Raw genomic sequence first — 15,188 nt, forward strand, 5'->3', positions numbered from 1 at the left:
CTACCTTCTAGTCACTATCCTATTGGTGGGTCGTTGTATAGTCCTAGAAAAAAGATGTGGGGCAGAAGAGCGGGTCTTGAATTTGATTGACGGGATCAAGGATTCTCAACTTGGTTTAGAATCAACATCTATATTCTGCGACCCACAGAACAGCAGAGAATTCTTGGAACTAGAGCAACCTTTTTTTCATCTGGATGGTCGATCGTAGCATGTTATTGGTGGCTTGAAATATCAATTCGCCTCTGAATCCATGTTTGACCTTGTTTAATCCACGGGAGAAATCTATAAATTTGCAGACTCATAGCAATACTCTGAACGAACGCTCAGTTACTCTCACTGCAATTGACTAACTTTTTGTTTTACTGAACTTCATTATGGAGGAGCAGGAAGGCCACAGGCCTCCAGATCCACCACTTCATCCAATCGAGGAACACGACACCAGCAGTCCGGACTCTACTTCATCATCTGACGATACCTTGAATGAAACTGGAACACATAGAAATAATCCGCCCCAAGAAAATGATAAATCCAAGCTCCCGAAAAAAAACGCGAGACCTCCAAATAGATGTCTTCAAAATGCTCAACCTTCAACGCCCTCACAAGAACAACCTCAAACGCCCATGTCCAACCGAGCCACTATGGCACGACAGCCAACAGAATCCGGAAGTTTCTACTACGCACCCCAATCCCAGTGCGGCCAATCAATTCGATCCAAAACATCCAGTCGACCACAGCCCCAGCAATGGCCGTCGCACTCAGTAGCAGGTTCAACAGCGCCTAATGCCACCCAGCAGCAGGGGCCCGTTTACGTCGACCCGAAATACCAGGGTCTCAATCCTCGATATGGTGGACACAATGAGAAGCCAGTATGGGGTTTGGCAAAACCACTTCCACGTGTGGTGAGGCCCGGTATGCGTCGAGACAATAGTGAAAGGCCAATGGCGTATGAAGCAGAACCTCCAGGCGAATCTCAACCCGCTCCTGAGCTGGGTGTGACACCCGGTGTTAGCTCTCCTTCACCTGCTGTTGGTGGCCAACCCTCCCATGATCATTTCAACTACTCTTCTGTGGCTCAGCAAGGTCTTGCAAGGAAGCATGCTGTTTATGCACCGCAGGCTGATGGTATGCTCCGGCCCATGGAGACTGAGGCGTCACAAAAGCCAGAATTTGAAGAGCAAGAGATGGAGGAACCTCAGGAAGAATTCTTGAATACTTGGGTGAAGATACGGCACTTTATGAAAGAGCCGTTTGCCGAATGGCTAGCTGTGAGTAAACCCTTTTCTATATACGGACAGGCATTTTCAATACTAAATTCCACTACAGACTACAGTTGCCGTTTTGATCGGCCTAACTGGCACTCTGGCCATATCAACAGGCGGTACAAATGCTGGCAGCAAATTATCAGAGAACTGGAGCTGGGGACTCGGGTTTATGGTCGGAATCTATCTTGCCGGTGGTATATCAGGTGCCCATCTTAATCCTGGCATCTCCATCGCGCTTTGGATATTTCGCGGATTTCCAGGTCGGCGATGCGCTTTTTACGTGATTGCTCAGATTCTAGGCGGCATTACTGCGGCGGGGATATCATACTGCTTATATAGAGATGCTATTTTTGCACTGGTACCCAATGCAAGCGCAGGTCCTACAGGACTTGGATTTTACACAGAACCACAAAGCTATATCAGTTCGGTAACAGCCTTTTTTACGGAATTTGTCGCGGATACAATCTTGTTGTGTGTTATTTTTGCAATGGGTGATGATAGCAACGCGCCGCCTGGAGCGGGTATGCATAGCTTTGTGATTGGTTTGGTGATTTATGCTCTATGCATCTGCTTAGGATTTAGTACGGGAGGGTAAGCTTTACTCGCATATCAGTATCCATGGATCTATAACAGGTGCTAATGATTGATTACCACAGGTGTTTGAATCCAGTCCGAGATTTTGGTCCTCGCCTAGTTGCCTTGATGGCCGGTTATGAAGGTACTTTCACGGCCCGTAGTGGGTGGTGGTTTTGGGGCGGATGGGTGGCTACTATTAGTGGTTCTCTGACGGGCGCTTCTCTTTACGACATATTCATCTTCATTGGCGGGGAGTCGCCTGTAAACTATGCTCCAAGGCGCCGTAAGAGAGCGACCTTGAAGAAGGAAACCAAATGGAGGAAAAGGCTTGGGATTGGAAAAGGAAAACTTCCATCTCTCGAAGACGGAATCAAAAACTTAGACGATTGACAAAATGACGTGCTATTATTTAACTTCTAATCTCAAATGATGCTCTGCTTATCAACTCATTGACAGATTCACATATTATCTTGTAGATCTACCCTGTATACACTTATGGCCGGCACTTGGCCAATCAAAAGCCTCAAAACCACCTGCAGTACCCCAGGTGCCCAGTCGCCCCAGCAGCAAAAGCAGCACTGATGCCCATTGCCCAAATCCGGCTTCTGTGAAGGTAACTTATATGTAGCTTTCAGCTACTGCTAATTAAATTCCAGATACAAAGCTAACTCGGATGGGGTTTGTCAATTTGTAAGCCACACAGTGACTCACTTCCGTCGGCAACAACACTGAACTTGAAATTAGTGTATAAGAGAAAAATCCCCGCATGAAAAATTTATCATCATCAACAACCTTGGAACTACTAGTACAAAAATTCGCCTCGAAATGACAAAGCCGCTAGACCTGAGCCTCCCAACGGCTCTCATCCTCATTGACAACCAATCTGGTTTCACCCACCCCGATAATCTCTCTCACTGGGGCACAGGCCGGTCCAACCCACTGTATGAAGTCAATATCCAGGCCCTCCTGTCGGCATTCCGATCAGCCCGAACGGCATCTTCAACCTTCATGGAAATAATCCATATCTTCCACTCATCTGTGACGCCTGGAAGCCCACTGCATCCATCTCACCCAAACAACGGCATCCGCCCGCTAGACTTTGCTATCCCCGCATCAGATGGCTCGGAGCCTGTTTTCTGGAAATCAGTCAATTCCTCTTTTATCGGAACTGAGCTGGAAGCGCATCTAAGAGAGAAAGATTTCCGTCAGATTATTGTTGCCGGTCTGACGACTGATCATTGCGTCTCTACTACCGTGCGCATGGCGGCGAATCTGGGTGTCGTGGACCGCATGCTTGATGAGGGGCCCGTGAAGATTAAGTCTGACGGTACGCATGTTAAGGATGTGCGTGTTCAGAAGGGACGTATTGTACTTGTTCCGGATGCGACTGCTACGTTTGGGAAGGCAGGGTTTGATGCTGAGACTGTGCATGCGGTTTCGGTGGCGAGTCTTGATGGGGAGTTTTGTGAGGCTATTCGGGCAGAGGAAGCTGTTAAGATGCTACGAAAACATTAAGATGGAAGTATCAAATCAATGGTATTGGTATTTTGGACGTTATACTACATATAAACATCACGAGACAGGACAAATTATATCACAAGAATTAGGCTTTAAATTGATGCATCACACATAGCTTATGGACAACTTGAAATCATGAATAACAACACATGATGAAAACTAATTCTTCGCTGGGATCACAGAACGCCTGTTGTATCCACTGGTCCACTTGTACTTCAGGTCATTGAGATCGATGTTCTCCGGCCGTAGACCCTTGTCAGAAGCAGTATTTTCAGTATAAGGTTGCAGATATGCGAATGCCCTCTGAAGCTCTGCATCGAGGGATCGCGGGGCAAAATTGAATGTCAACGAAGAGCTTGATTTCTCTATTTGAGCGTTGTCGAGATTAGATGGTTATAAAAACGAGGTGCAATAATGAGCGAAAAGAATATCGAGGTCAAGAGGATTGTGAATGGTAGAAAGCCCAGGATCAACACAAAGACAAGGGCACCCTTATATTGATAATTTGAACTGAATCATGCTTAAATTAATTGAGGCCCTACTCAAGTTCCTTCCTAGATTTAGTTAGTGGAAAGATTCCCTGGTTCGTGTGCTAATTGACTCCGGATGTCTGAATAACCCAATCTACCTCCGCGTCTCATTTAGGCAAGCGTGACCTGTGCTAGCCAAGGTTAACACTGAGTTACTAAATGCACATACATTACAAAATGGACTACAGTGCACAAAGATCAAGGTAAAAGTTACAAGAAACTAATTACTCTTCAAGGGTCTCTAACACAAAGGAGAAAAGAATACAGTTGCGGTATGGGTGTAATAAACCGCCAAATTCCACCATACATGATGGATATATCTCAGAATCACAGCCTTCTCAAGAACCAGGGTACCAAAGAGCAGGAAACGTCACAGGAACTTAAAGCACTTAGACAAGGTCACGCTTGACGAACTCGGCAAGCAGAGCCTTGCCAAGAGAGGCAGGGCTGCGCTCGACAATGACACCAGCATCCTCAAGAGCGGAGATCTTAGAGTCGGCACCACCCTTACCACCGCTGACAATAGCACCGGCGTGACCCATACGGCGACCGGGGGGAGCGGAGATACCGGCGATGAAAGAAACGGCGGGCTTGTTGTGGATGTTGTTGGCCTTGAAGAACTCGGCGGCATCCTCCTCGGCGGAACCACCAATCTCACCGATCATGATGATACCGTCGGTCTCGGGGTCCTCGAGGAAGACCTTCAGGCAGTCGATGAAGTTGGTACCGGAGAAGGGGTCACCACCAATACCGACGACGAGGGACTGACCGAGGCCGGCCATGGTGGTCTGGTTGACGGCCTCGTAGGTCAGGGTACCGGAACGGGAGACGATACCGACACGACCGCGCTTGTGAATGAAGCCGGGCATGATACCAATCTTGCATTGTCCCTATAATAACAATATGAATATCCAATATGACGTCGGAAGAGTCGGAGGTCCACTTACGGGAGCGATGATACCGGGGCAGTTCGGGCCGATCAGACGGGTCTTGTTTTGGGTCTTCAGGATGTCGGTGATGCGGACCATGTCTAATAGGGTATGAATTAGTGTATGTCGCGTAGGTGGATATTTGCGTAGTTCGTACCATGCTGGGGGATACCCTCAGTAATGCTGTTGCGAACAAAAAAAGTGTCAGTAAAAAAAATTGCTTTCAGGAGCTTCGATTTTTTTTTTCTTTCGCGGAAGACCTACCAAACAGCCAGGGGAATTTCAGCGGCGATAGCCTCCTCAATACCGGCAGCAGCCAGAGGAGGGCTAAAAACTGTTAGTCGTGTTCGATGGAATACTCGAGCTTTGTAAAGGGTTCATACGGAACGAAGATGGCAGTAGCAGTGGCACCGGTCTCCTTGACGGCATCGGCGACGTTGGCGAAGACGGGACGCTCAAGGTGCAGAGTACCGGCCTTCTTGGGGTTGGTTCCACCGACGACATTGGTGCCTGCGTGATATGAGTTTATGATCTTTTTTGAAATCGCGACGCGAGGGTGAAATACCGTAGGCGATGGCCTGCTCGGCGTGGAAGCTATTCCAAAGATTACACGTCAGCAAACAATGCGCGAACTCGGAAAACAAGCATCACTGGTCTGATACTCACGTTCCCTGCTTTCCAGTGAATCCCTGGTACAGAACACGGGTGTCACTGTTGATCTTCAGGTTGTTCACGGTGCTAGCATAGGCAGAGCTGGGGTTGGCGTATCCCCGGCGCTGCTGGCCAGCAGCATTGCGGATAGCCGAAAAAGTGTTACGGCGGAAGGCCTGCATGACTGCAAGAGGTATGGTGAGATAGGAGAGGAGAGGAGAGGTAAAAAGAGAAAAGGATAGGTTGAGGGTTGGAATGGGAGAGCAAGAAATCGGGATGCGCGCCCGGGAGTTTTCGTTCGGGACAGACCTTTACTTAAGCGGACCCGAGTTGAGAGAGTTCTCCGACCTCCAGCCTCGGCCACCAACTTTTTTTCTATCTAATCGGCTGCAAAACACCCCACCATCAACCACCTCGAGCCCTGCCCAAACATCCCCTGGTGTTTTACAGAGTCTACCGCTTCCTTGCGGGAATTTAATTCATCATGGCGACTATGACTATGACGGCTACAGTGCCGAAGAAAACCGCGAAAAAGAACGCCAAGAGTGTCCCCGAGAACGAGCGATACATGCGAGCCTGCTCTGATATCGCCAATATACTCATTCAGGAATATGAAGCGTCGAGAGATTCAACTAAGCCGAAGAAGGATATCAACTTGAACAAGCTGCGTGGTCAAGTCGCGAAGAAGCACCACTTGTCAAACCAACCGCCACTCACAGCCATCATTGCAGCCGTGCCAGAACATTACAAGAAATATATTTTGCCGAAACTGATTGCGAAGCCTATTCGTATGTAGCCCAATATGGACAGAGTCCAGTTTCTTTGTTAACTTATTTTGTCTCACAGGTACCTCCTCTGGAATTGCCGTTGTTGCGGTTATGTGCAAACCTCACCGATGCCCCCACATTGCTTATACCGGTAACATTTGTGTCTACTGTCCCGGTGGCCCCGACTCCGATTTCGAATACTCAACTCAATCCTACACCGGATATGAGCCGACTTCCATGCGCGCGATTCGCGCTCGGTACGACCCGTTCGAACAAGCGCGAGGACGAGTTGACCAAATCAAGTCTCTGGGACACAGTGTGGACAAGGTCGAATATATTATCATGGGTGGAACTTTCATGTCCCTTCCTGAGGACTACCGTGACACTTTCATTTCTCAGCTTCACAATGCCTTGAGTGGATATCAGACAGATAACGTTGATGAGGCCGTGCTGGCTGGTGAAATGAGTAACGTCAAGTGTGTGGGTATTACCATCGAAACTCGACCAGATTATTGTCTGGACACACACTTGAGCAGCATGCTTCGGTACGGCTGCACTCGTCTGGAGATCGGTGTGCAGAGTCTTTATGAGGATGTTGCCCGTGACACAAACCGAGGACATACCGTCGCTTCTGTGGCCGAGACTTTTAAGCTTTCCAAGGATGCTGGCTTTAAGGTTGTTAGCCACATGATGCCTGATTTGCCTAATGTCGGTATGGAGCGTGATCTATTCCAATTCCAGGAGTATTTCGAGAACCCCGATTTCCGCACTGATGGTCTTAAGATCTATCCTACACTCGTCATTCGAGGCACTGGTCTCTATGAATTATGGCGAACCGGTCGTTATAAGAACTACACCCCTAATGCCCTGATTGATCTGGTCGCTCGAATCCTGGCATTGATCCCCCCATGGACCCGTATTTACCGAGTTCAACGTGATATCCCCATGCCGCTGGTCACCTCTGGTGTCGAGAACGGTAACCTGCGTGAATTAGCATTGGCTCGTATGAAGGATTTCGGTACTACCTGTCGTGATGTCCGAACTCGTGAGGTCGGTATCAATGAAGTCAAGAACAAGATCCGTCCCTCGCAAATCGAGCTGATTCGCCGTGACTACGCTGCCAACGGTGGTTGGGAGACTTTCCTGGCCTACGAGGATCCCAAGCAGGATATTCTTATCGGTCTTCTTCGTCTCCGCAAGTGCAGTGACACTCACACTTTCCGTCCTGAGTTTACTGGTCAACAGACCAGTATCGTTCGTGAGCTCCACGTTTATGGAACAGCTGTCCCTCTTCACGGACGCGATTCTCGCAAATTCCAACATCGTGGCTTTGGTACCCTGCTGATGGAAGAGGCTGAGCGTATTGCGCGCGAGGAGCATGGCAGTCGCAAGATCAGCGTTATCTCCGGTGTTGGTGTGCGCAGCTACTACGCTCGTCTTGGCTACACGCTGGATGGTCCTTACATGTCCAAGATGCTGGACCCTTGGGAGGATGAAGAGTGACCCTTCAAATTCCCCAGCATCTATGATGAAGTACGGACTTGAGTTTGCATGTCTATTCTGGCGTTTGGTTCATGGTACAAAAGTGGTATTTGTCGATAATTATGAGAAATGATGAAATGTTATAGTCTCCAAGATATCTCAAGAGACCTATCAAGAAACAAAGAAACATGTAATTCTGAGCGCTTTATATACATACATATCTAGCACAGCAAAAGCCATCCGTATGCTCTATCGAAGTAGGCCAGGGGACCTGCCCAACATATGGATTCCTTGAAAGAGACCGAATGCATTGTGCTTCCTAGCCAGAGTGCGGACTCCGCCGGGCCTAGCCTGATGGTCGATAGGCTTAGACAGATCCAGCCCGCTGATCCGTTTCAGATCTATCCCCGCCCCCCTCGAATTTCAATAACCATTTAAACCAAAGACAGACCGAAATATGTAGAACACCAGGTGCATTTCAACGTTCACAGACACCGAATAAGAAAAACCGTTGATATTTTGTGGTCTTAATTGAGTGATATGGCGCCGCCGCGGCTGGCGCGTCTATGGAGGAAGACTTGGAAGCCGCAGAAAACGAGGAATCCCTAAGGAAAAGATAATTATGTTAGTTTGAGGTCCGAAAGGAATGGTGAGAGTATCTCTCCAGGGGATGGGTCCTCGTACAGCATAGACTAGCACAGCAACATAAATGGAGGCAGCGACTGCCGGGCCATCTTCAGGCTCTCCTTCACTTCCGGTGTAGGCGTGATTATTGCTCTAAAGTAAAAACTGCATATCAGTATCGATTTTATGGCTCGTTGGTGGGTGTAGTATCCCGTTATGGGAATATAGGGTGCAGATTGGTGCCGAGGCAAGGTCAGGAGGGCTGGGCGTGTGGTCGCACGTACGCTAAATAGGGATCCCAGGACGGAGAGGATGACAATAGCAAAAACTGAAATGACAACACTAGAAATCGAAACATTGTTAGATTCTGTCGATGCGCAAGCTTAGATCCTTCCAATTATGGAGACCCTATGGAGACCCTACCAGGACCAGGCGTTTAACGCCGACACGACAGGCTTCATGGCGGCGAGTTCGTCAAAGAGTGGCTATATGTTGTCGGTTGATGTGTGATATTGCGCTAAGAGCGTCTTAGACGTAGGCGCTCGATGGAGAGAGCAAACAGGAAGGAGGGTCGAGTGGAGGACTGAGGGATGAAGAGTTGAAGATCACGGAGGTTGGCGGGCGGAGCTGCCAGCCCCTAAGCCGCTTTCGGCTAGGCACCAAGCGATTTTGGCCTCTATAGTTAAGCATGCACATAAGCGCAAGCAAATGCTTGTTTATTTTGTTTTTAATTTTTAGTCTCTAATATTATTGGCCAAATAAGGGTCAAATGTTTAATGCAAGCCGCTAATGTAGAATTTTGTACCTGTGGTCATCTATTTATTCATTTTCTTCGTTAGTGGTTCTTGTTCCACTCAATACATTCGTCAAACGTCACACCAGAGCCACCAAAGATATCCAAAGCGCTTCCAATGGTCAAATCAACCTTGCCCTTACTGCTAACGTGAACCTTTTCCAAGTCCTGGAGACTACGAGCACCACCAGCATATGTGACGGGGATTGTGCACCATTCGGCCAACTTCGACACCAACTCCTCGTCAACGCCCTGCTGGAGTCCCTCCACGTCCGCAGCATGGATCAAAAACTCGGAGCAATAGGGTTCCAGAAATGCAATGGATTCTGTTAATTTACATGTTAGTATGGAAAGTCATAGGTCCCCGGATTCATGTGCCCTACCAGCATTAATTTCCATCTCAGTGATGGTTTGCCAACGATCCATCGCCACGAACCAGGTATTGTCTTTTCGGCGACAGCTCAGATCCAAAACCAGCTTGGATTTGTCACCTCCCAGAGCCTTTAGGACTGACTCCAGTCGCTCGAGCGAGAATTTCCCTGAAGGGAAAAGGAATGACGTGATGATCACCTGTTGTCCCGCATTCCATAGACCATGATTAGCGTCATATCCAGATCACAACGAAAAACTTGGAAGAAACATGAAACAGTTTAGGAAAAGCTTTGGAATAGGGTCGAAAATACTATGATGCACTCGCTGAACCTTGCAATGCTGTAGACTCCATACAATTCCTTTGCGGGGATAATCGTACCTTCTCTGCACCTTGATCGATCCAGTATTGAGCATTCTGATCCGTAATGCCCCCAGCAACTTGTAATCCATCCCTCCAGGTACCCACTGCCTCTTTGGCAGCATCATCATTACCAGGACCAAGCTTCACCACATGTCCTCCTCGGAGATCATGCTTCTGATATAATTCGGAATAGTAGCTGGCGGGAAGCTTGGAAACGTAATTGGTTTTTAAGTCTTCGGCAACATTGCTGAGTGTACCTCCAACAATCTGCTTGACCTGCCCCGAATGGAGGTCAATGCAGGGTCTGAATTTAGTCATTGTCGCAAAGATCGTGATGAACCTAAATGCCGATTTCATCGTGGATAGCGAGGGGCTTATCGCCTTATCGCACGTGATCTTGAGCTTGGCCCAAAAAAAAAACTTCGGGATCGGGGAAATCGATAATCTCCAATTCACTATATTATTTTCACAAATTTACATTAAACATGACTGGTAAACGCAAGAGAGATACCGCTGTCGTTTCGCGATCTAAAAAATCCGAAGAAACAAGTTCACCACCAGCAGAGGATGCACAGGATGTGTTCCGCAAATACTTCGAGTCTCAATTCGCGCCTTTAGAAGATCTACCTTCCAAAGCGACCAAGAACTCCGGTTCTGATGACGAGGACGAGGAGGAGGATGACGATTATGAAGATGGGGCTTCCGACTCGGAGGGCGAGGACTGGGATGGCCTATCGGAAGACGACGAAGATACCCCCAAAGTGCAAATCGTCGAACATACGGATGCGCAAATGATATCAGATGAAAGGATGGATAAAAAAGCCCGCAAAGCTCTTCTGGTAAAGTCACTCATCTGTTTCTGTTTTAATTTCAGTACTAACATTGCTTCAGAGTGGGAGATTGCCAACATTAGACGGACCATCGAAAACGAACGAGGAACCGCCTACAAAGGAGGAGGCAGCGGAAGACGCGGACAACTTCAAACATGATCTCGCATTACAACGGCTCCTTAAGGAATCGCATCTTCTCGAAGACTCCTCCGATCTCGCTCCGACAGGCAAGAACCGACTCAAGGCCTTAGATCTACGCATGCAGTCTATCGGTGCAAAGTCATCTCTTTATGCCCAGCAGAAGATGCCTGCCGCGCATCGGATCGGAATCAAAGCCAAAGCCAGCTCAAAGGAAGCTAAAAGACGCCAAGATGCGAAAGAAAATGGAATTATTCTCGAAAAGCCTTCCAAGGTCACAAAATCATCAAATACAGGGCGAAGAGAACGTGGAATTGGAGGATCTTCTATTGGAAAGTTCTCAGGAGGAACTTTGAATTTGAGCAAGGACGATTTGCACTCTATGACAAGTGCTCCGAGACGCTCTGGAAGGGGTGGCCGAGGTGGACGGGGCGGAAGAGGTGGAAGAGGTGGACGAGGAAGAGGAGGGAGAGGCGGTGGAAGGGGACGCGATTAAGGACAGAATAAGGCAAATGACAGCCTATCTCATTTATTTGACTCAAGTATATACATACCATTTGCAATTCTTGCGAATTGATACCCAGATTGTTTATTTAAGGATCATGAGCCACAACTTCAATTTCCACCCGCATATCATCTTCGCCGAGCCTTGTTACCCCAACGCAGGTCCATATCGGCTCGTGGTTGGGCATCCAGTGTCGGAAGTTGCGCACCATAGCTTCCAACGCTTCATCGTTTATGGGAACATGATAGGAATTCACTCTGAAGACTTGTTCCCATCCCTTTCCGCCAGCATCTTTCAAGTTGAGGTCCACATTTGCAAAGGCTTGGTCGATTTGCGCGTTGATTTCTCGATGGATGACTCCAGTCTTGGGATTCCAGCCTCCTAGTGGATGGTTAACAATCCATCTTTTGTAACACGGGGCTTTTATGTTAAATCAGACATACCTTGCCCTGCGCATTCAATACGATCGCCAATTCGAACAGCTTGGCTGTACTTGAATTTCTGCTTGTTTCTCTGGCCGACGCCCTCGTAGCTGTAGTATTGCAAATGCGACATGGCGAAAATTTGAAATTTTGAAGAATTAACCGAACTTTGGAATATTTGGGATTTAAATTGTGACCCTTTGGGTATTTGGAAAGGTAGGTAATTTAGGGGTTTTGAGCGTCCAAGTTAAGAGTAAACGTATTCAGTGGTTTGTCACGGTCACGGTGATTCCCCGCTGGAAACGGAATATTCATTCCGCTCACTTTTTGCTCCATAACCCCACCTATGATCTACTATACAGCCAATAACTTTTCAAGGTTATAAACGATATTCGCTTAGAAAAATAGCCTCAATATTTTAGAAGTAGATAAGAAGGCGAGATATAGTTTCTACTTTATCACAATATCGACTAGGTAGCTGTAATAACGAAGCTTCAATACAGTGGCAGTGGCATGGTATGCTATGCAAGTGATTTCGCAATTTGAAGTAGAAAGGCATCTTCAAGTTTGATAGGATCATGATGGACTAGTATTATTCATTTATTGGTTTTATCTTCCAGACCCACACCGTGTGATCATCACCAGTAAATATGAGCACATTCGGGTTGGCCAGGTTTGTCGCGAACCATAACTATGTTGACCTAGCACATCCAAAAGAGACCCAGTATGTCGATCCCACACACAAATTTTGCTGTTTTCGCTGCATCCAAGAACAAGAGAATTTCCTTGGCCAAATTTGCTTTTGGTTATATAACTCCCTCTGAGTCGAGCGCTTTGGAACCTTTGAATAATGCTTCCCCTACTGAGATCAATAACTTGCAGTTCACCAAAAATAAAATCCAAAAGAGCCACATTTTTGTAGGAGTCAATCATAATGGACGTAGCCTTTCCCTCCATAGAGATTGACCTAATCTTGGCATACGTTCGAAGGTCATAGCGATGAATTTTCTGTCCTTGGTCCACCAATATTAATTGACTGCCGCATACTGTAATGCATAAGGCTTAAGATCTATAAACTCCCCGAACAATGTGGAGAAGCTCTCCAGTATCCGTCCAGTGACAATACCAATCGTTCAATGAAGAGCTAACGAAGCTTCCTTCATCAGATAACCATGCTTAAGGGTATTGAACCTGCACCGGGTAACCTCTCTATCAATCTATTTGGGTACTGGACCGTTAAAGTTTGCTTAATGGGTGCCAGGGCTTCCTGCATTATACCTCTATAGCTGAAATCCTATTCTAGTGGCTTGTGAGAAAGAGTGCTTTCAAACATTGTCTGTCCTGAGAAGTGAGCTGGAGATCTTCTCATAGAAATTTTAGCACCATTCATTAAATGTAATAAAAAAAAGGTGAAGATCTTCGGTTTACCTTTTTGGCCATCTTTCAGATTGATTTTTACCATTTGTGTAGAAGCGACAGGTGTCATGAGTATGGCGCATTTGGCATATGCTGCAGCCGTCAACGCAGCATATCCTTGCCATTGTTTTTTTTTGTGCGAATCGGAATAGTCGCAGATACCCTTAATTACCAGACATGGAAAGTGGTCCATCAGGCCCGCTGCTTCCATCTCAAAGCACAAAATGCCGTGTTGGCTCGCCAGTCGATCCCTCGTGATGCTGTCTGTCATAACCTGATTCGCAGATGCAATCAACCCATAAAACACTCTCGGTTCTATTCTTTCTTGTCGCATTATCTGCAAAACCTGATCACATTCATTGCATGATTTTTCCGAAGAGGGGTGTGGGTAATCATCTCGAAATAACGTGTTCTGTTTAGAGCCCGGCTATGTGAAACGAGATAGCTCTGGATATTTCTGCCAGGTTTGTAAGAGCAATTCATGAATTCCACTCCTTCCTAGCATCTCTTCCGACTGCAAATTGCTCAAAGCAGTTAAAGAGACCGCCGGCGTTTTGTTCATTACGCCTGTACGTTCGAACCGTCCTCCATCCATTGTCTTCCCGTGGTCATACTGTATAAAACCACCTGAAGAACCACTTGACTGACTTACAACACCACCGATTCCAACCATGAGTCCGAACCTGATGGCTTTGTATGTCCTTTGTATGTGGACAGCATATCCGTGGCAACGCTGGTCGCAGGAGTTGTTCCGTAAACACCTGCAGGGAGACTGGCGATTTCTCCCAGTGCATAGCTATTCTGATCGCTCGTTGCTTGTAGTAATGTGGAGTGGCTCAAGTCTAACAATGCCTTTGCTGCGGCCATTTCTAGCGGCAACGCGCAAATCCAGCCCACCGTATAATCATTGTGGGAAGTTGCTGGACGGAATTTTGGTTCTTTTGAGCTTCCATTGTATCGAACGTTGTCAGAAGAAACGTGTGAGTTAGCTGAGGGGTAAGGACTAAGAAGTGAGGCTGAAGCAGGAAGAATCCTGGTCGCTGATTTGACCAAAGGCCACCAATTAGCACTAGATACCCATTTGAATGCATTCAAATGTTTGCATAATGAGCCCGACAATTACGGGACAATATAGCGTCCAGCAGGGGAAAAAACCCCTAGTACTTGGTAAATATTATGTGTAGCGGAAAAAAAACTCGAAATATACTGTTATGATTATCAAATTCTCGAATAGTTCAAGGCAACTCTGCAGTTGGTCTACACTGAACTCCATTATCTTCACTATCAGGCATCTCACACCTGGCTTGGCCTGAAAGCTCTTGCAGTTCCGAAGGATCCTTTTTAGTTATGCCAGTAATTTCCCATGCATTAGGTATATTGTTTACTCCGTCCTTTTTTTTATCTCCTTTTCGTCTTCGACGAAAAATGAGATAGCAGGCGATGCCCAGTAGGACAACACCTGCAGCACCACCAACAACACTTCCTGTTATCGATCCAAGAACTACCGTTGTTTGGCATCGAAATCGTTATAGAGGACGTAGTAGAAACGGGCGTTGATGTGGTCGATGATTGGGAGGTGGTAGTAGTATCTAGAAGGATAAACCGTTAGTTTCCTATCTATATTTCAACGCAGTTGATTTTTGATGGTAATTTTATTTCATACTAGACTTAATATAGTGACTTACTCTGATCAGTTGAATGCGAAACCAATACTGTCGCACCGCTTGGTAATGAATCCCCAGCTTCAGCACATCCATCCGTGCCACCGTTTGCATACCCGATCGTTTCAGGTGCACAGCAGAAGTACCCCCCCCCCTTCAGATACAGGGTCCATGTATCATTAGCACAGGTTGGGTTTTCGATCAGCGTTAGGGTGCAGTTTTGATTTCCAATGCAGCAGTTGCTATCATGTCAGCCAAAACAAATTGCTTCATCGGGGCAGCAAGACACAAAGGAGCCCTCAGTATTGCCGCATGTTATTTCACTTTCGTCACATGTACCATCTCTTCGTA

At 47.0% G+C, this 15,188-nt stretch overlaps 8 protein-coding genes across 8 annotated transcripts; 4 read left to right on the forward strand and 4 right to left on the reverse strand.

Moving 5' to 3' along the window:
• Window positions 1-374: 374 nt before the first annotated feature.
• On the forward strand, window positions 375-2,228 carry N7478_011183 (MIP/aquaporin family protein; the record flags this gene model as incomplete). The annotated part of the gene is made up of 3 exons (XM_056927397.1): window positions 375-1,265; window positions 1,324-1,853; window positions 1,919-2,228. The coding sequence occupies 3 exons, from the start codon at window positions 375-377 to the stop codon at window positions 2,226-2,228; spliced, it is 1,731 nt and encodes a 576-aa protein (XP_056774445.1).
• A 435-nt stretch (window positions 2,229-2,663) lies between these two features.
• On the forward strand, window positions 2,664-3,353 carry N7478_011184 (putative isochorismatase family hydrolase; the record flags this gene model as incomplete). The annotated part of the gene is made up of 1 exon (XM_056927398.1): window positions 2,664-3,353. The coding sequence occupies one exon, from the start codon at window positions 2,664-2,666 to the stop codon at window positions 3,351-3,353; it is 690 nt and encodes a 229-aa protein (XP_056774446.1).
• A 922-nt stretch (window positions 3,354-4,275) lies between these two features.
• Window positions 4,276-5,648, reverse strand: N7478_011185 (succinate--CoA ligase (GDP-forming) subunit alpha; the record flags this gene model as incomplete). The annotated part of the gene is made up of 7 exons (XM_056927399.1): window positions 4,276-4,776; window positions 4,834-4,916; window positions 4,973-4,998; window positions 5,080-5,142; window positions 5,199-5,325; window positions 5,381-5,409; window positions 5,482-5,648. The coding sequence occupies 7 exons, from the start codon at window positions 5,646-5,648 to the stop codon at window positions 4,276-4,278; spliced, it is 996 nt and encodes a 331-aa protein (XP_056774447.1).
• Window positions 5,649-5,950: 302 nt separating this feature from the next.
• Window positions 5,951-7,736, forward strand: N7478_011186 (Elongator subunit ELP3; the record flags this gene model as incomplete). The annotated part of the gene is made up of 2 exons (XM_056927400.1): window positions 5,951-6,254; window positions 6,313-7,736. The coding sequence occupies 2 exons, from the start codon at window positions 5,951-5,953 to the stop codon at window positions 7,734-7,736; spliced, it is 1,728 nt and encodes a 575-aa protein (XP_056774448.1).
• A 1,438-nt stretch (window positions 7,737-9,174) lies between these two features.
• On the reverse strand, window positions 9,175-10,183 carry N7478_011187 (1-(5-phosphoribosyl)-5- ((5-phosphoribosylamino)methylideneamino)imidazole-4-carboxamide isomerase HIS6; the record flags this gene model as incomplete). Its single annotated transcript, XM_056927401.1, has 3 exons — window positions 9,175-9,458; window positions 9,516-9,702; window positions 9,884-10,183. The coding sequence occupies 3 exons, from the start codon at window positions 10,181-10,183 to the stop codon at window positions 9,175-9,177; spliced, it is 771 nt and encodes a 256-aa protein (XP_056774449.1).
• A 167-nt stretch (window positions 10,184-10,350) lies between these two features.
• Window positions 10,351-11,329, forward strand: N7478_011188 (uncharacterized protein; the record flags this gene model as incomplete). Its single annotated transcript, XM_056927402.1, has 2 exons — window positions 10,351-10,704; window positions 10,757-11,329. The coding sequence occupies 2 exons, from the start codon at window positions 10,351-10,353 to the stop codon at window positions 11,327-11,329; spliced, it is 927 nt and encodes a 308-aa protein (XP_056774450.1).
• Window positions 11,330-11,426: 97 nt separating this feature from the next.
• N7478_011189 (RidA family protein) lies at window positions 11,427-11,893 on the reverse strand (the record flags this gene model as incomplete). The annotated part of the gene is made up of 2 exons (XM_056927403.1): window positions 11,427-11,719; window positions 11,782-11,893. 2 exons carry the CDS (start codon window positions 11,891-11,893, stop codon window positions 11,427-11,429), a joined length of 405 nt encoding a protein of 134 aa, XP_056774451.1.
• Window positions 11,894-13,737: 1,844 nt separating this feature from the next.
• Window positions 13,738-14,043, reverse strand: N7478_011190 (uncharacterized protein; the record flags this gene model as incomplete). Its single annotated transcript, XM_056927404.1, has 2 exons — window positions 13,738-13,789; window positions 13,829-14,043. The coding sequence occupies 2 exons, from the start codon at window positions 14,041-14,043 to the stop codon at window positions 13,738-13,740; spliced, it is 267 nt and encodes an 88-aa protein (XP_056774452.1).
• Between the last annotated feature and the right edge of the window lie 1,145 nt (window positions 14,044-15,188).

This window comes from Penicillium angulare (assembly GCF_028827245.1).
Source record: "Penicillium angulare strain IBT 27051 chromosome Unknown utg000008l_segment0_segment0, whole genome shotgun sequence".
NCBI lineage: Eukaryota > Fungi > Ascomycota > Eurotiomycetes > Eurotiales > Aspergillaceae > Penicillium > Penicillium angulare.